This window comes from Netta rufina (assembly GCF_964035555.1).
Source record: "Netta rufina genome assembly, chromosome: 6".
Lineage (NCBI taxonomy): Eukaryota > Metazoa > Chordata > Aves > Anseriformes > Anatidae > Netta > Netta rufina.
This window is the reverse complement of record NC_140129.1, coordinates 14,907,422-14,926,312: the sequence shown is the minus strand read 5'-3', so window position 1 is coordinate 14,926,312 and position 18,891 is coordinate 14,907,422. Positions and strand designations below refer to the sequence as shown.

Below are 18,891 nucleotides of genomic sequence, written 5' to 3'. Positions count from 1 at the left end.
TAAATCTTTATCCAGGCTCTAACAGGAAGCTTTATATTGTAGGGCATATACAATATCTTTCTACAATCATCAAAGACAGCAGAAGGCTCTTCAGAAAGAAGTATGGAGTACAGTTTCTTCTAGACACACTCAGGGTTTATTATGGGTATGAGTTTTACCTCTTATAACTCCTTCTCATTTGTTATGTGTAGCTGTTGTGTCATGTCCATGTCTTTCACCCTATGCCCCCACTTGTCCTAGTGAGAAAAGAAAGCTGCAGTCTGGCTTTTAGTGGTTCACTTCATTTTCAAAATTGCATTAATATTTTTCTGCTTTACTTATTACTAATCCTTGACTTTTATTATGGGATTATATAAAATTTATGCCAATGATACTGGAAATGGCTTGGAAAAGTCATTAAAGTTATTAATTTGAAGGACTTGTTATCAACAACACAAATTAAGTCACAGATGATGGCCTTTATGAAAAGAGAGGATGCTCATCATTTTAAGACACTTTGTTCTTTTATATACTTGTGGCATTTGAAGTAGATTTTTATTTTTAGGAATTTGGAAATTTAGTTTTCAATCGTGGTGTAGACTTGAAATAATTTATATCCACTTATATTCATAAGTATGTAATTGGGGAAGATTGGCTAGAGGGTGTGAGGGAGGAAGATGAAGTTCTGACCTGTATTCAGATCAGGAAAAGACTACATTTCATGGTTTTTTATAGGCTTGGTAAGTCTTATTGCTGCTCAGTTGCCTTACTTCAGTAGAAAGATTGTGCCGTAATATCAAGATACATGAAAAATTCCAAACCAGCACAACCAAATAGCTATTACTGAATCATGGAGCACTTGCTTGAGTTGTTTTTCTTGTCTGTTGATGCGTAGGAGTGGCTGTAGAGACAGTGATTTGGCTCCTGATGACCTGAGAACAATACGGACATCCCTTTATGGACTGATCAAATATTTCCTAAGCAAAGGTGGAACACATGAAGAAATACAGAGCATCATAGGATACATTGCTGCCACCACTGAAGAGGAACAGGTATCCAATATGACATAAATTAGTACTTTAAACTCAAAGTGATTTTGTTTTGTTTTATGATGATTAGGAGTTGGTCTCAATGATCCTTGTGGGTCCCTTCCAACTTGGGATATTCTGTACTGTTCTGTTTAGAGTTCTTAATGTTTTGTGTGTTTAAAAAGTAGGCGCAAGACCACAAGCATAGTGTTACTTAGTATATAGTTCTATTTAGATGTAGCTCAGGCAGGTTGTATGTAGAAACACACTAGAACCTTGACAAAAGTGCTCTGCAGGTGAGGGGCAGAAAAGCACATGTGTAATACTGCCATTAGAAAAATTCCTTTAGGTTACAAAACCAAATGAATTGCAGTTTAACAGATCACTTGTTGTAGTGATACAGATCGCTATTTTGTAGATATTTTCACTACTTGAATTTGCTTTGTAGTTCTGATTGCAGTTTGATAAAGTGTTCTGTATATACAAAGTAGTCCAAAGAAAAACACCCTAATTTTAAATGTGGTAATAATGAGCAGACAAGGTACATTGTATAACAAGTGAAGGGTGAAATTTAAAAGCTGGGAAAATTTCCCCCATGCACAGTATGAAGTCTGCATGAATTGTGGATTCATTCAGTGGTCTTAATTTTGCAGCTTTGTGGAATTCTGGATATTCTCTTCAGCCTACTTCATTCCAGCCCAACCCCAGACCAGCTTTTTTTACTGCTTTTTGAACCAGGAAATGCTGATATTCTTTACGCTTTGTTACTGCATCAAAGATACTCTGATCGGCTTAGAGAACTTGTGTTCAAGGTAATAAATTGAATGATATGTTCATAAATTAATCACTGGTACATGAATCTGTTTTCCAATGGTCTGGTTGCAGAAGTGCATGCACTTGGAAAGATGCTAGTTGTTCAAGTTGAATTCTTTCTTCTGATAAGTTAGCTAGATATTATTGCTTACTGCCATAGTCGCAATGGAATTAGTGTTCTCTTGATGTCAAGCATAAGTTTAAAAATTAGTCTGTGCTGTTTGAGTTTGTTTTTAAAATTTATTTTGTAAGCTATGGAAAAGCATGCTATGTCGTTCACTATTAAGTTTAAGAGGTCTGGATGTTTCCTTCTGCTTATATTGCATTTGTGTGTACTGTTTCCTGCAGATTGTGGAAGAGATGCTGAAATGTACTAAAGTTTACGAACGCAGTAAGCACCGTATGAGACTGAGAGAAGTGGGATACTCTGGACTGGGACTCCTTCTGAATGAATCACCACTTCCTGTTTCTCTCATAAAAAACCTTCTTAACCAAGTTCTGTATGCAGGTAATTGGGAAGTGTTATGTCTGCTATTAGTAAGCTCCTGTTGCTCAGAGGTGAACATGTTTGGTTTTTGCTAAGGAAGGAGAGCTGTTACCTTACAGATCTGTTTTTATTTGCAGTCCACAGTAGCCTCAGTTGTTTTCTTAGTTTCCTGAAGTTTACATCCAGGGATAGTAAAGGAAACAGAAGTGACCTCCAAAGCTATTTTTAACAGATAGCTCTTACGTTCACTTGCATGGTATAGTTTGATATACGTATATTCTTCTTTCTCCCCTACAGATCCTGTTGTGAATTGTAAAGATCTCGTAGCTGTAGTGCATCTGGCACATAAATCAGATATAAACGTGAGAGTGGTCATCTGTAGAAAGGTTAGTTGTCATCTTTAAAACTGGAATAATGTTAAGTCCATAAGTTATACAGTTTGGTATCTTATTTATTTGGATGTTGTGGCTGTGTTGGTTGCTGCTGTTGCTGCTTTCTTTAGCAATAACTTAGGATGTTAGGAACGAAGCCAATCTGTCACTTTATGTTGAACTTAGTGTGTTCAAGTCCTTTAAAAAAAAAAAAAAACAACTTTTTTTTCAAAGTTCAAGTCCTTTAAAAAAAGTTCAGGTCCTTTAAAAAAAAAACAACTTTTTTTTTTTTTTTAAAAAAAAAAGGAAACAAAACACAAAGCCTTTATAAAGATGCTCAAATAGCATGTTTTTAGGGTTTAGAGGTATTGGATTCCTTGAATTACTGAGTTTTCTCAAAGGATGCATAAGATCACAAACATGGAATACATTTTGTTTGTATTCCTAATGTGTTACTTTGATAGAACATATGGTTCAAAAGAGCAGTTGTGGGTGCAGGGAAGAGAGTAAAAAGTACTCTTTCCTTAACTGAGCTCTCTGGCTTGTGTCACTGAAATTAGCAGTACTGTGAGGTACTGTGCTATCTGCCAAAGTTTCTCAAAGAAAACCAAATGTATGCTATCAGTAAGCTATTAATATTGTAGTTTTCTTCATTGTTATATAATAGTTTCTAATCAATCATATTTCACATGCCAGTTATTTTATTCGTTTTGTAGACTAAGTGGCTGCATACAGCTATTTGTTGTGATAACTGTTTTTTCCAGGTATTATTGCAGAAGAGTTACTGAAATATGGAGACTTACTGATATGCTTTGATAGCTTTTTTCCTCTCATTCCTGAGATGATATTTCTTTTAAATATATACATTTCTAATGAGAAGAGTGATTTATTTATTTATTTAATTAATTGGTGGTACTCATGTTTTCTGTTAACCAATTGTGGCCCTTTTACAAGATCTTAAAAAGGCAAAATAAATTAGACATTTTACAACCTTGTAACTTGAAAGAATTAACGCAGTTTCAAGCTAAAATTAATATGTGGGTATGGAATATCTTCTATCTCTAGGTTTTGCACCTTTTACATTCCCAATTGGATGCAGCACAACAGATTTCTCAGCAGCTAGGCTGGCAGGACACTTTGGTTAGACTGTTCCTGAAAGAAAAGTCTGAGGTCCGGATTGGCTTTAGAGAGAACAGGGCTGATTCCTCAAGGGAGGAGGAAAAAAAGCCTCCTGCTGAAGATCTTCAGAGACACCATGCTGATAAGATGGAGGGAAATAAAGCTGGTAACTTTGCATCTGTTAATGGTTTGTTTGATCGGTGGAGTTTAGAAGACAACAAATCATTGGATGTCCCAGCTCATTTCTCTGCTATGCCTCTGGAAGATGCATCCACAGGAGAGATGTCTTTTAGGTCAGAGGACCAAGAAGAATTGTGGCACAGTAATCCTTCACATCTGAGTTTAGATCTGTCCAGTGTTGACTCGTACGAACTGGCTGATGTGAATCAGATGACAGATAGCCTGCCCAGCACACCGTCGCCTATAGAGAGCACAAAACCATTTTCTGGACAGCCTGACAAAGATCTGGGTGTCATAAATGATGTGGGCTTCAGTGCTGATCTATCTTTATTTGAAAACCAAGGAGTAAGTAATTCTTTCCCTATGTGGTTAATTTCTCAAGATGTCTTCAATTGCTTTTTTAGTTGTCTCCTTAATGGGATAATCATTGTCATCTTTTTTTCCTTTCACCTTCCAAAGGGAAATAGCAATACAGCTCTCTTACAGTGAGTAGAGGCACCTGTAATGTAATGTCTTTTTTTGTTTTCTGGTTGGAATAGCTTGGGCAAGGGGGGAGAAGGGAAATAAAAAACAAACAACAAAAAACCTTCAGTATTTCAACATCCCTTTATCTTCCAAAGGAGAAGTGATACAGGCTTGATATGAAAAAATCAAGGGTAGCTAAAATTTAGGTTTAAGTAATGATGCAGAAGTCAAGTCAGTATGTATTACAGATTCAGGGAAGCCAGTGCCTCATATTTGCATTTTCATGTGTTTAGTGATTAGTCCTTAGACTGCACAGTTCTCAAAAATGCCAAAACATGCAAGCATAGGGACTGTGATGAATTAAGCTTTTTGCACTAGAAAGGTTGTAAATATTTATTTTCTTTTGTAGGGAGGTGATAATGAACTGATACAGTTACTTACAGACATTCTACTGTGTATAATGTGGAAAGGCATTGAAAGATCTGATGATGATGCTTGGATTGAGAGAGGACAGGTATTTTCTGCACTGACCAAACTGGGAATATCTAATGAGTTGTTGCGACCGTCTGATGAAATAAAACTCAAGTGAGTGTACAGCTTAAGGACAGGTTCTGTCACTTTTTTGATGAAAAAGGGAAAAAAGGGTCTTTATTTAAGGTAGAAAGGGGTGGATATTTATTATCAAGATATAACTTTCTTTGCTCTATTTTCATATATTCTCAATATATTTTGCTACCTATTTGGCAGTGTAACGGGACTGTAAGGTTTTGAAAATCTGTATCCCAGGCTTCATGCGCTTTTCAAAATCTCTTTTACGTGATTGGCTTATCAAGAAGACTATAGTTATAGCTGTGGAGTGAGAGATTCAATTAAATACTTAATTGGATTTTTTTTAAAGCCACTTATATTTGGAACATGTAATAACTGCTTTGGGATTTATTTATTTATTTTTTTTTTTACATGCAGCCTGCTGGAGAAGATGTTAGAATGGGCAGTCACTGACAACAGGGATTCAAAAGCTCTCCCTACACACGCTGAAAATGCCTTCCGGCTCTTACTAATTGTACAAGATTTCCTGCAGGCAGAGGGAGTAGTTAATTCAAACTTGTGGACAGAAAAGGTACGGTAACTGCATAATGGAAATACTGTATATAGGCTGAAATAGTAATGAAAAAATTGTCAACTTTGATAATTTTACTTCTTCTAGGTTTGTATTTTTAAACTAGATGTTAGGGAGTGAGGGCTCATATTGAAATGAATTAGATTGTCCCTTAATGGGAAAACAATATTCCCCGTAGTATATATAATGTTATTGTTGCAAGTTAAATAGGTCTATAGTGGTACTCTTTATTGAAAATCTAAGTCTTTTCAGACTAGCAAAGATCTGATAGGAGCTAATATAACAATGTCAGTTGCAGCCTAAGAAAATTTGGTACCTCTTATCAGAACGTATGACTCAGTGTATGCGTCCTGAATAAAACACTAGCCAAAACCTTGATTGCAATTGCAACATGAGGAATATCACTGCTAGGTTTTTACCCATATTGGAGTTTTACCATGCTTTTGTGCATATATTTGTAAATAGGTTAATTTTACATACCTTGGGAGTCAGAAATATGAATTCTGAGGAAGTAAATGACTAGCAAACACAGGAAGTAATAAGATAAAGAAACTTTGTCTTCCTGCTCTGTTTTCTGACTTCTTGATGTAAATTTTAGAGATACGTAGTTTGCCTTATTTTTTCATATTAGAAGCAATGTTTTTTTTTCTTTTACTTTCTGAGCAGTGTAATTGCTTTTCTATTTTTTGAGGCTGAAGGCAAGAGAAGTATTGTATGGAAGCCTAAATTATGTCATAATAAATCCCTAAAAAAAAAAAAAAAAAAAAAAGAGAGAAAAAAATTAAAAAGCTACTGTTTACTTGTTTCTAAAAGTGTAATGTTAAGAGTCATCACAACAGAGTAATTGCTAAGCTATTTTTCATGATGCATGCTTAGAAACAAACATAGCTTAATCACAAAGCTTACATTTGTTTGTTTGTTTTTAGAAAGTCTGCTCTAGGTGAAGGTTTTGCTTTTAGTTGTGACTTAGCTTTGTGAAATCTGATTAGGAATGAGTTCTGAACTTTGGAGCAATAGGATTTGTGCTTATTGCCAACTCTGAATTGAAAATAATAGAGCTCTCATAAATTATCTTCCACTGTGCCTGTAATAGCACTGTAATATTTTAAGATAAGAGCTTTCAGCCAAGCACAGAAGCCTTCACATGAGTTTGGGCCTTAACAGAATAGAACGGAATAACAAATATTTGAGTAATTTATTAGGGAATTCATCAAGGTATATTTGTTCTGAACAAACATTTCTAGACGGTAAAATGTGTCACTTACCTTAGGAATAGCTTCTTTTAATAATAAAGTTTGGATGTCGCCTAATCTGCTGACAGAAAGGAGTGTTTCCTAACTTATTTAAGATACTGATAGCTATGAAGCTTCAAGCATTATACTAAATCAGATATTCATGAAAGAAGCCTTGCTTTCTTTCTCAGTATACCATACATATTACTGTTGCTGGTAAACTATGTTAGTATTACATTTACATCGCATAAGACAAAACAAAAGAAAGAAAGAAAAACCTATAAATACTGAACCATAAATTTCAAGTTGGTATGATACCTGTAATACTGCAACTAAAAAGGCATGCATACCAATAATCCTGTTCCTGGAATCTGTAACATTTTTAAAGAATTGGCATTTCCTGCAGTTAAGTTACAGGAAGAAGACAGGCATGTGTATGCTGTTTTTGGCCTTACTGGGGAGGTACTTGAGTTAACATACTAGGCTAGCCATATTTTATAGTCATGAATTTTTTCAAATGACTGGTGTAGCTGCAGTCTTCTGGGATTTTATGGTTTTGAGTAAGTTCGAAGTGTGAATTCTTCATTTCTTTGAAATTACTATAACTCCAGCTGGAGTATTTGCTGATGATTTCTGACTTGTTTTACTTGCCAATCTTCTGCTTTTATGATAGCTCTTGGAGGAGTTAGTGACTCTCATGGATAGCCTGTCAGTCTGGTATTCTGCTGGCCCAGAAGCAACCTGGCTTTCACAGGTGCAAGTCCAGTTACTCCTTGGATTCATTGCACAAGACAACTTACAGGTTTGTTGCAAATTCCTGCAAATGGCAATGTTTAAAGTGCTCATTTGGTGTAACTGTTATGGTTTTGGGGGATCTGCTTATGCCATTGAGTAGACTGATAGCAGTCTTTCATCTTTGTATATGCGAATATTTTATCAGGTCTTGCCTTTTGCAAGCTTACTCTGCAGTCCTGTCAATGTGCACATCCTGAGTATGTGAACAAGATAGAGGGCAGGCTGTTTGAAGATGGGGCAATGTAAGTGCTAGTAGCAGTAAGACGGCAATCCGAATTGTGACTTTTCATCTTTACAGTAAAATACGCTGAGTAGTTTCACATTTAGATAGAATAAGTGCACAAAAACCTGAGTCTGAAATAATGAACCCATCAGAAAAGCCAGGACTGTTAGTTTAGGTATGTGATTGTCTTAATGCAGCTAAGTGACTCGGGTTTGGTCATCACAGGATAAATAAGTGATCAGTGCCTGTATACAATGTATGTGTGCCCTCAAGCTGTCTGAGATACAACAAGAATATGTACAGTCTCCTGTGCTAAAAGATAAGTGCTCAAAATTAGTATTTTGAGAATTGCATTCATTTTTCATTGTTTTTCCTGTGTAGGTCTGTGCTATGGCAGCAGCCAAACTAAACACCCTTCTTCAGACTAAAGTAATAGAGAGCCAACCTGAAGCATGCTACCTCTTGGGGAAGCTGGAGGGCATCTTGAGTAGATCAATAGAAGAGAAAACAGAAACGTATTCATTTTTGATTCCCCTTGTTCGGACGCTGGTATCCAAAATTTATGAACTTCTCTTCATGAATCTGCATCTCCCTTCTTTGCCTCCTACCAATGGCAGCCCCTCTTTCTTTGAGGACTTTCAAGAATACTGCCGCTCTGATGAGTGGCAAGTGTACATTGATAAATATGTAAGTAGTAGATTCTTTTTGTAGCATCTTCTCCTCTTTTTGGACACTGCAGCAGAGGAATTCATATTCAGAAATCATGTTGCACTTTCTGTTTTGTTTTGGTGGAAACAGATTATTCCAAATATGAAGCAGTATGAAGAGAATTCATTCAGACATGGTCATGAGCAGATGGCACTTTATTGGAAAGATTGTTATGAAGCGTTTATGGTGAACATGCATAAACGAGATCGGGAGAGAGGAGAAAGCAAGCTTAAATTTCAGGTAAGGTTTTGAACTCTTCTAAGAGCAACTTGCATCTCAGGATTCACATCATAAACAATGGAGAAATTGAATTCCAAGATGACCAAATTCAAGTTACTGCAAGGATGTTGGTTGTTTTGCTGAAGATTTTATGGGCAGTTTGACTATATATACTTCTAGTATATGCTTTTTAGTTCTGTTCTTTATATTTAAGCGCCATATCTATAAGCAGAGTTACTCCAAGACATTAGGTCTTCCTCCATAGTACAGCAACCTAGAATTATGCTCAGCTATTAAAACCTCTTCCCTGTTATGAGATGAGTTAGTGGTGCAAATTTAATCCTGCTTCAATGAAAACACTTAAAACAGTTAGAAGTTCTTACTGTGTGGAAAAACTGTCTGAAGTGACCTGTCCTTATAAGGTTCAGAATCCATTAAAGTGCTAGAATTTACCGTTAAACTACAGCAAATGTCATAGCTAAGTTGCATTTCTCTTATTTTCCCTATGTTGCCTTAAGATTCATGTAGTAAGCTTTTCTTTATTCTAGTAACTGTAGGTAGAATACGGTATGAATCACATTCTGGAATACCAGAATTTAAAGAAAAAGCCTATTTACCATAATTGGATTTTGCCTAGTGACCACTTTTCTGATCATGAAAAATTGCCTTCATTTGGATTCAGCATTGATAACCCTCTCTTCAAGCCTTTAAGTCAGTGTTTGGTGCCATTTCTTCCAGTACTAAGCTTTTTAAAATTTCTCTTGTAAGCAGTACCTTAAATTTTCAGAAATGTCTATTGCTGAACTTCTTTGCTCATTCTTCATTTGCAAGCATTCTTGCAAATTGCAAAACTGTTACTTCAGTGCTAGATTTATTTTTAATGGTCTTTCAGGAGCATTTTGTGGAACCATTCAGCAGAAAGGCTCGACAGGAAAATCTGCGGTACAACAGTATGCTAAAGCAACTTAATAGTCAACACACAGCTACTCTGAGACAGTGGAGAGCAGCCCAGCTTTACTTGCTCTCTGAACGTGGTCCTTGGTCAGAAATGTAAGAGCAAAGTTCTTTGAATCAAACTGTATGTGATGTTTGAAAGGAATTTTCTCAATGATTTACTCACTATTTCGTATGGTTAGAACCTTGTCAAATTGACTTGGATAGCCATTCTTGAGATGTAAAGTTAATATTGAATTAATGCTTGATAATGTTTTCTGTATTTTAATTATCAAGGTAAGTTTGAAGTACAATGTTGAGCTGTTACCTGGTTGCTAGATTTTTTTGCCAAGTGACAAATAAAAAATTGCCATTTTTATGCATAGAGCTAATTTCAATTTAAAAGATTACAGTTTGCCTGTCTTGTCTTTTGGGTGACCTCTGGATAGAGATTTTTTTTTTGTGATCTTCTAATAGTTATTAATAGAAAGTGTAACCAATTTGCTGCGTTTCAGTAGAAACTAAATACTGCTTACAAAATGCTTTAGGATGATAAAAGCCACAATATCAAATTATAGTTAAGATGCAGTTTACTGCTTCTGTGCTTTGCAGTCTACTGATGGGGGGGTGACTTCAGGATTTTTCTAAATACGTATTCTTTTGTAATTAATTCATTCATAGTTGTTTTTTAACCTTTTAACTGTTTTTGTGGATATTCATGTTTTCACAGGAAACAGCATCCTATCCACTGGAAACTTTCAAATGTGGAAAATTTTTCACGTATGAGACTAAAACTAGTGCAGAATTACAATTTCAACTCTCATCAGGATGCTAGTGACCTGAGAGATAATTTAGGTAATATTCTACTGTATTTACTAGCTTACATGGTTTCCTCAGTCTTCACTGATAGATCTGTGTATTTAAGAATCAGTATATTGTAGGTACTTAAATCATGATTTGTCTTTATTTTTCCTATAGTAAAATGTGTAACATAAGAGAGGTGCTTTGACCTGAAACAGCATCTTTCCCTTGGAAAGAGTACTTCATTTCCTCTTGCTCATTCAAGTGTGTATTTTTACTGAAGGAAAAAATAATTAAGAACTCCTTTGCTTTAAAATAAGCAGTTGCATACCTTTCTTGGGTAGTCTTATTTTTTCAAGAAAAATAAACAATGAGATCAGAATAAGTAGGCAGTATTGTTTTAAAAACTTTAAACATTTGATTAAAATGTGTAGGTATGAACTGTTTTTTTTTTTGTTTTTTTTTGAAGTGTACCCAAAAGCTGTGTTGTAATCTTTTCTTAAGATGTAATGGTGTAATCTTTTCTTTAAGTTAGGGTTCTTGGATATCAAGATGCAAACAAACAAACAAACAAAGTCATTTAAATCTCAGTCTTGTAAACGCAAGTTAGCAAAAAAAAAAAAAAAAAGTGTATTTCCATGAAGCCTGCATGCTGTAAGAGTGTTTGACAAAACACTACAAAATATTTAACTGGAAATGTCCGCATTACAGTTGAGTTTAAAGTTTTTCTGAGGTGTTTCTGTATTCTTCTTATAGTTAGGTGAAATTCATAGAGGAGGGAGAGAGATAATTGACATATATAAATATACATATGTAATGATACACTTCGGCATTCAAATTTGATTCTTTTCTGAACTGTACTTTTACCAATTAATTTGACATATATTTCAATGTAATTGGAGGAGCATTTTTGAAATGTTCTGCTTGCCTAACAGATTTCTTCATTTAAGAAATCTGATTACTTGTTACTCAGATAAAAACAATATTCAACAGTGGAAGATACACTCAGTAGTTTAACTTTCCAAAAATGCTGTAGCAAAAAAAAAAAAAATCTGAGCTGATGATGCGTCTATTACAATAGGTGTGCACCAGACACAGCCCTCTAGTGAGTCTCTACTTCTGGAAGTGGTAAAGCAAGTGAAAGTGAGTGACTTGGAAGATGATATACTGGAACTACCAGAGGAAGACACAACAGCCAGTTCCAGTATGTAAGTACAGGGGCACAGAACAGTTGAAATTTGTTTCCGTGCATCGGAAGTGGGAAGGAATGGGAAGCAAATTCTGGAGTTGATTAGCATGCAAAACTTCCCTCTTTGCCTGTTCTTAACAGTCCAGTTCAGGGCTCTGATAATTGTGAACATTAGAAAGCTGCTATTGGATTTCTTGTTGTAAACAGCAATACATGAAGAACCTCAAGGAAGAGAAGTTCTGAGTGCAGAGTACTCAGATTACGGAGAAGATGCTTGTGAGGATTCATCAGTGATTCACTGTCCACAGTTGGTCTGATGCCGCAGAGTTGCTGAGGCTTTCTATGATGTACATGTACCTTGGTTATAACTCTCAAGAAATGGTCTACCCCGCAAAGCCATAGACCAGAGTGGAACCAGCTCTTGCCTGCAGGTGCTAGAGCTGTTCTATGTGGCACCAGCTGTATAATGTGGATATTTGCCTACCTGCCCTTAATGGAGAATACCCTGATTCTCATTCAGGGAAGAAGGCCTGCTGCACTTCCTTCATGTTCTTTTGTGTTCATGGTCAGGCAGAAGGAGACGGCAAATGCTTCATTCCAGTAACTCCAGTTACTGGATGCATGAAGTTGTGCATATGCTTGTGTGTGTATGCAGTTTGAAGTCTGGTAGAGACATGGCTTTTTTTTTTTTTTTTTTTTTTTTTTTTTTACTTGGAGTGATACTTCAAGGGGAGTCAAGTTCATTGAGCATCAGACTGAAATAGCAAGCCTGAAGAACAAGACTAAAAAATACCTAGTAGTCTAGTCTGAAACATTCAGGACTGCTAATGAAAGTAACTTCATATAGTCATTTATGATGTACTTGTAATGCACTTCAAATTTGATTCTTCTCTGAACTGTGCTCTTGCCAAGTACCTCAGCAATTATATTATCTACCCAACCCCATAACACTTAATGGTATTTTTGTAGGGATGAGAAGGATGAGCAGAGTCAGAAAGAAAAGCTAATATTGTCTGAAGACTGTGAACTCATTACGGTAATTGATGTGATACCTGGCAGACTGGAGATCACTACCCAGCACATCTATTTCTTTGATGGTAGCCTTGAAAAAGAGGAAGGTAAGTGTGATCAATAGTTCCTTCTTTACAGTGCAATTCAGCATTCTGTTTTTAGTAAACTTGATTTTTGAGAATGAGTGCCAAACTAATTGTGAAAATAAATGGTGAGGATCTGTAATTAATATTCCTCTTGGGGGTCAGAGGTCAGCTGATGACTTCAGAATCAGAAATCTGGAACTATACATACTGACCTGTTAAATTGATTCAATATTCTTAGCATTTCTTTATTAAAAAAAAATAAATAACCTGTGTGCTGGCTGTCTAGCTAATGAACAAAATGTGTCATTTCCTCTAAGTTGTTTCTTAAATGGCAATTATGTTCTACATGACAAATGTTTCACCTGTACATTGATTAAAAAGTTCTAGTAAGTGATGATTAAGAAGTAGTAGTATGTAAAAATTAACACGAACTTTAATGGAATATGCATGGCTAAGTATGAAAACAGTGAACTGAAACATTTGACCAATAGATGTAAAGTAAAAAAAAAAAATAAAGAAAGAAAGAAAGAAAGAAGAAATCGATATATCAAAAAGCTGGCCTTTCGGAAATTCTATCTACAAAAATCTTCTTTTTGAGCCCAACTAAGAAATGAAAGGGGTTTTGGTTTATGTTTTTGTCAATACATTTTTAAAGTGTCTTCGACCAGAATGCAAAGATATTCTCCATCCCATTAGATATTTTCTGTTGTCTCAATCTTTCAGTAGAAAATGAAGCTAGGAATATTTTCTAGCAAAATGGTTAACTAAGCCATGTATAAAATTTGCTCTTTCTAGGGTGATTGAAAATAATACTGCATTGTGTGTATATGAAAAGTTTTTGATATATTTCAAGTCAGTAATCAAAACGTTCTTCCTAGGGGTTGGTTTTGATTTCAAATGTCACCTTTCTCAAATTCGAGAGATACATTTGCGTCGGTACAACCTGAGGAGGTCGGCTTTGGAGATCTTCCTTATGGATCAAACCAACTACTTCCTCAACTTCAATAAGGAGGTACACATTTCCCAAATTTCCTTGATTTGTGTTATTAGCACAAGTGTCAAATTTTAGTTCACTGATCGTATCTAGTGTGAGTCTGGTGTCTTTCATAATACTAGAGCATTAATAACAAAATATTTGCTAGATACAGTCATTATGGGAAATCAGACTGCAGTCTCTGAAAACCTCAGTCTGGCATCTAGAAACTGAGTAACTGAAAGGATAAATAAAGCAAGACTTTTTCCTGTCTCTTTCTCCTTAATAATACAGAACTATTATTCAACCAAAGTTATATCAGTAATAATCTAACTTTAAGCCCACGCATCTTAAAAAATAATCTGAGTATATTAATTACAAAGTAAAAGAGCTTTTATTTTACCACAACATTGGAAATCATTGATATTTCTGTATTCCATAGCGTAGGATTAGTGACCTTTGTGTTCCTCTGCATTACTCTAAGTGATCCATTGTGGAACTATCAGAACTTAAGGTGATTTACGTACTAGTAGGTCAGTTTAAGAATAGCTGCTGTAAAATGGCTTTTTAAATAAATAAATCATTGTAGTAGTTTGGTAGGGAACATATCAGTATGGTGTAATTTTATTTGAACAGCAGTCTTCCTAGAAGAGTTCCATGGGAATAATTTTTTTGGTGTAGCATCAATAAAAAAGAAGTTACTTCATAAAGTATACTGCCTTTATATCCTGAAATTGAAGGTTGTTATATCTATACACACCAAAGGTTTATACAGCAAGAGACAGGAGTGCTTAAAAGTGTAACCGCGTTCCATTTACTTCACATTTTAATTAACAGAGCAATTGTTTAATTGTCAGCTTTAATTTCTAGAACAAATATTTCTATGCTGTTTTCAAACAGGTAAGAAACAAAGTATACAGTCGAATATTGTCCCTGCGCTCTCCAAATATTTCTGGAACGAGATCTCCACAGGAACTCTTTAAAGCTTCAGGTTTGATGCAGGTATGAGACTTGAGCATAAACAGTCTAGGGCATTCCTCTGCTTCTTGAAGGAATCCTGGAAGGTTCCAGAGTTCTGAGTGTTTTTTTCAGTATTTTAGATGGCAATTGCCAACTTCCGTACCCTCAGTCCAGTGTCTGAACTTTAACATGCATATTTTTAGAATTGCTGTGTTTTGTGTTTGCAGTCAGTGAGTTTATGCCATGGTAAATGGATAGAGCTCAGCTCTGATGTGATTACAGCAAGTGTTCCAACAAGAATGGAGAATATGCAGCAGACTTTCTTCTGTTTTTAGTCCATGGTTCTTAATGTACATTTTGGAACTTCTCTCAGTACCCGTGCAAACAATGTTCCCTGCTATCTCTTCATTATAAGGCTTTCAACAAAGCCTGTGTGAAGATTGAGTATGAAGTATGGTGTTAAAGGAATTGGTAACTTTGGTATAATAATAAAATGTCAAAATGTCTATATTACCCTAAACATAGATAATTTATCTAAATAGATTAAATATATTTTTATTTTCCATCTGTTTATGACATGATCATGGTTTTCTCTGAGGGAGCTTTACAGAACAGATAAAGAATATTAGGAGTACTTCACTTTTTCTTCACTTTTTTTTCTTGCCCAGGGACATGGGGTATCATGTTGCATACCTAAGTAGAGAAAAACATTTTCTGTAATGAAACGTCTCCATCATGCTACAGAAAGATTTTGAGACCTTCTGAACACAGCCCTGTCTGTTCTTTAGTTTAAAATACAATAATAGAACAGAGGAGCAAGGATACTAAATTTACAAATTCCTGTACTGCTAATCAATGGGAGAACAATTCATAAATAAGCTTTGACCTTAAAACTTTAATGGATTTCAAATTTCTGTTCTCCTTTTTCTCAATACCTGTTTTACCTTCTTTCTCTTTGTTTCTTTCACTTTTGTGTTGCTTCCACTTTTTTATTCTGGGGCAGCTAATTGTCAGCTGCATTGTATTTTACAACAGAACTGGTATTGATCACAGACACAATTTCAGTGAATTTCAACACAATCAATGCATTTCAATGAGATATAATGCTTCAGTGAAATGCAGTACGATCACTGAATCAAAGGGGAAATAAAATCAATTATGAGAAATTTGAACATTCATACCATATTTATAGACTCGTGCCTTTTACTTGTGAATACTATCCCCTAGCAGATAAATACTGACAAGACGTGTATTTTGCAGTAGTAGTAGCTTTGATATAATGACTTCCGTGGTATCTATTTTTTCTTTTTGTCCTTCAGAAATGGGTGAATAGAGAAATATCCAATTTCGACTACCTTATTCAGCTGAACACAATGGCAGGACGAACTTACAACGACCTTGCTCAATATCCTGTGGTAATTTAAAAAAATTAATTTTTTAGTTTTAGCTGAGGGAGTGCACTTTTCCTGTTTTTAAAAGAGGGATCTTTAATCTGTTTGATCTTTGACTTTATTTTTTTCAGTTCCCCTGGATTTTACGAGATTATACTTCAGAAGAACTGGACCTGAATAATCCAGCAGTCTTTAGGGATCTGTCCAAACCCATAGGGGTGGTAAATGAGAAGAATGCTAAGGCTGTGAAAGAGAAGTATGTATCTGAAAGCTTATATTTCTGTCTTTTCTGAGACTCGAGGCTAATAATATGTGTAAATAAATAAAGTGTTGACACTAAAATTTTTAAAAGCTAGTTTTATAACATCACAGATGGTTTTGCAAAGATTGTTGATTCTTGGTTCCTGCTGCATTCAGATTAGTTAGCTTATACAGCACTGAAAGGACAATTTACTGTTGTTTCTCAGATGTGGAGATGAGAAACAGTATGTAGAGATGCTCAATTTAATGGTCCAGCAGTTTGAAGAGACATACTGTGTCCTATATCTGTTTCAAGATGAGGAATGTGAAATCCTACTGATGAGTTGAGCTGTCTGTGCTGAAAGGTAGCACTGATCCCTAGATCTGTGCCTCCTGTTCTTTCTTTTTTTGAGCATAGATTATTATCTTTGAAATAAAATATAACTCAGTCACTTCCAGCAACTCCTCTGTAGGTAGGAGTGACAAGTACTTACATCCACACATCAGTGTAGCTATCCTTCCTTTTTGCTAGTGTGAGGAGTGAGTGCTGTCATACCAGATTGCATTTGCCAGGCTGCTTGCAAAACCATCTTTTTTCAGAAAACTTTGAACACAGAGCATTTTCTTTGAATGATGAGGGTCTATCCCTGACTGTAATGAAACTAGTTTCCTAGCAGTATGTTTAGCTGTAATTTCTCTTTCTGGCCTTGTGATTTAAAGAATATATCAGCCAGATGGTGGCACAGTGCTGTAGAGAGTTTGCCAGTAGAAAAGGAAAATAGGCATGAGTGTTAAATAAATCTCTTCTCTGCATCCTGAGACAATCACACATGCTTGTTTTTTTTTTTTTTTTTAATCTTGCAGGAAACTCTCTCAAGTCCTTTTTCAGTAATAAATATTCAGCCTTATTCATGTGTTTCTGTTGGTTTTTTTTTTGGTTGTTTTATCTCTTATCTACAGTCATGCTAAATCAAGCTTGTCTTGCCCTTTATCCAGTTTCTGATGGCTGATAGCAAATGCCGAGGGAAGAGTATAAGAATGAGTATGAAAAGGGTGATCCATCATCTCATGTACATTTCTGTCTTTCTGTAGTCTTTTGCTTGGGGACTCTGAGACAGAATTTGAATTCTCATGTTTAATAGAACGTGATGTATTTTTATCTTACAAATTCCTGTGATCATTTCTTTTGAATCCTTTCCTCCAATAGGTACAATCCATGTGTATATCAGCTGTAGTGCTCAATTCTATTTATGGTTATAAATATTTTCTTTATTGTTTTTTTTTTTTTTTGCAGATACGAGAATTTTGAGGATCCCCTTGGGATGATTGACAAATTTCACTATGGAACACATTACTCAAATGCTGCTGGTGTTATGCATTACCTCATTCGGGTAGAACCTTTCACAACACTTCATATCCAACTTCAAAGTGGAAGGTATACTGTGAGCATGTAAACAGCACCTGTATTTTCTTCCTTATTTTACCAAGAGGATGAATGGCCTGATCTGAGTTCTCTGACCCCCCGCAGGTTTGACTGTGCTGATCGACAGTTCCACTCTATTCCTGCTACCTGGCAGGCACTCATGGATAACCCCAATGATGTCAAGGAACTTATCCCAGAGTTCTTTTACTTCCCAGAGTTCCTGGAGAATCAAAATGGTAAATAGATTGCTCAGAATATTCTGCATAGAACTCTCTTCTTGTATTCTTCTGAAAAGAAATACAAGCAGTTATGAATGCTGTGGAACACTCATTATTTAAGTTTTATAATGTATTTGTGTAAATTACTTCAGTCATCACACTGGCTTCAAACTGTTTAGTGAGACACCAGTTGCATTAGGCAGCAGCCTGAACGTTGTTTAAAACTTAAGATTGGGATCTTAAGGATGGCTAAAATAGTGTTGTCTGCCTAATGTAAAAGATCAGAAGTACTCATTAGGGTATTTAAAAATGAGAAGGTTAACAAAAGAGTTCATACTGAGCAGATAGTGGAAGTTAGTGGAGATTAATTAGTATTTGTTTTATTGGTTTTGTTGCGTGATAGTCTGGACATCTTCAAAAGTGAGGTCTCATACTTGTTCCAGGCAATTGGTGTATTTGCTGCTTTTTATTGTTACCTACCAATGCAATGTTAAGTCACTTGATTTTAGAGCTATGTAAGATTCCAATACCCATCAGAAGAAGGATGTGTGCGTGTGGAGAATAAGCTGTTTCAGTAACATGTAATGTTGACTAGAAAGACAACATTGCATTCTAGTATAGGACTCCTAGCTATTTTTTTCCTCACATTTAGTGCATAGGAGAATTGTTCTCCCTACTAGATAATTTAAAAATAGATTTGTGTGTTTATGCTGCTGATAATTTTGTCTGGTAGCTACAGTCTACTGGAGTTCTAAGTTATAAAAATTTGAAACACCTAAGTCATGCTTTCAAAAGTTATTTAAATATTTAGAGTTATTCTAATGAAAGCTGGTGGGATTTAAGGCTTAAAAGCCTTGATTCTGCAATAACTTAAACCTCTAAGTAACTTCATAGCTGTGAACAAATACTCTCTTTTAAATATTTTGG

General features: G+C 35.5%; 1 protein-coding gene across 1 annotated transcript in view; it reads left to right on the top strand.

Annotated features, from left to right (window-relative positions):
• NBEAL1 (neurobeachin like 1) overlaps window positions 1-18,891 on the top strand; it is an 84,197-nt gene that overhangs the window by 45,982 nt on the left and 19,324 nt on the right. The window contains exons 22-42 of the mRNA XM_084289310.1: window positions 43-145; window positions 875-1,031; window positions 1,661-1,819; window positions 2,169-2,328; window positions 2,605-2,693; window positions 3,744-4,322; window positions 4,852-5,027; window positions 5,409-5,562; window positions 7,468-7,596; window positions 8,194-8,499; window positions 8,611-8,760; window positions 9,632-9,789; window positions 10,403-10,527; window positions 11,555-11,681; window positions 12,632-12,780; window positions 13,638-13,771; window positions 14,633-14,734; window positions 16,012-16,107; window positions 16,215-16,339; window positions 17,618-17,758; window positions 17,852-17,982. Coding sequence (XP_084145436.1) covers window positions 43-145; window positions 875-1,031; window positions 1,661-1,819; window positions 2,169-2,328; window positions 2,605-2,693; window positions 3,744-4,322; window positions 4,852-5,027; window positions 5,409-5,562; window positions 7,468-7,596; window positions 8,194-8,499; window positions 8,611-8,760; window positions 9,632-9,789; window positions 10,403-10,527; window positions 11,555-11,681; window positions 12,632-12,780; window positions 13,638-13,771; window positions 14,633-14,734; window positions 16,012-16,107; window positions 16,215-16,339; window positions 17,618-17,758; window positions 17,852-17,982 — 3,450 coding nt within the window. The remainder of the gene's footprint in view (window positions 1-42; window positions 146-874; window positions 1,032-1,660; window positions 1,820-2,168; window positions 2,329-2,604; window positions 2,694-3,743; window positions 4,323-4,851; window positions 5,028-5,408; window positions 5,563-7,467; window positions 7,597-8,193; window positions 8,500-8,610; window positions 8,761-9,631; window positions 9,790-10,402; window positions 10,528-11,554; window positions 11,682-12,631; window positions 12,781-13,637; window positions 13,772-14,632; window positions 14,735-16,011; window positions 16,108-16,214; window positions 16,340-17,617; window positions 17,759-17,851; window positions 17,983-18,891) is intronic.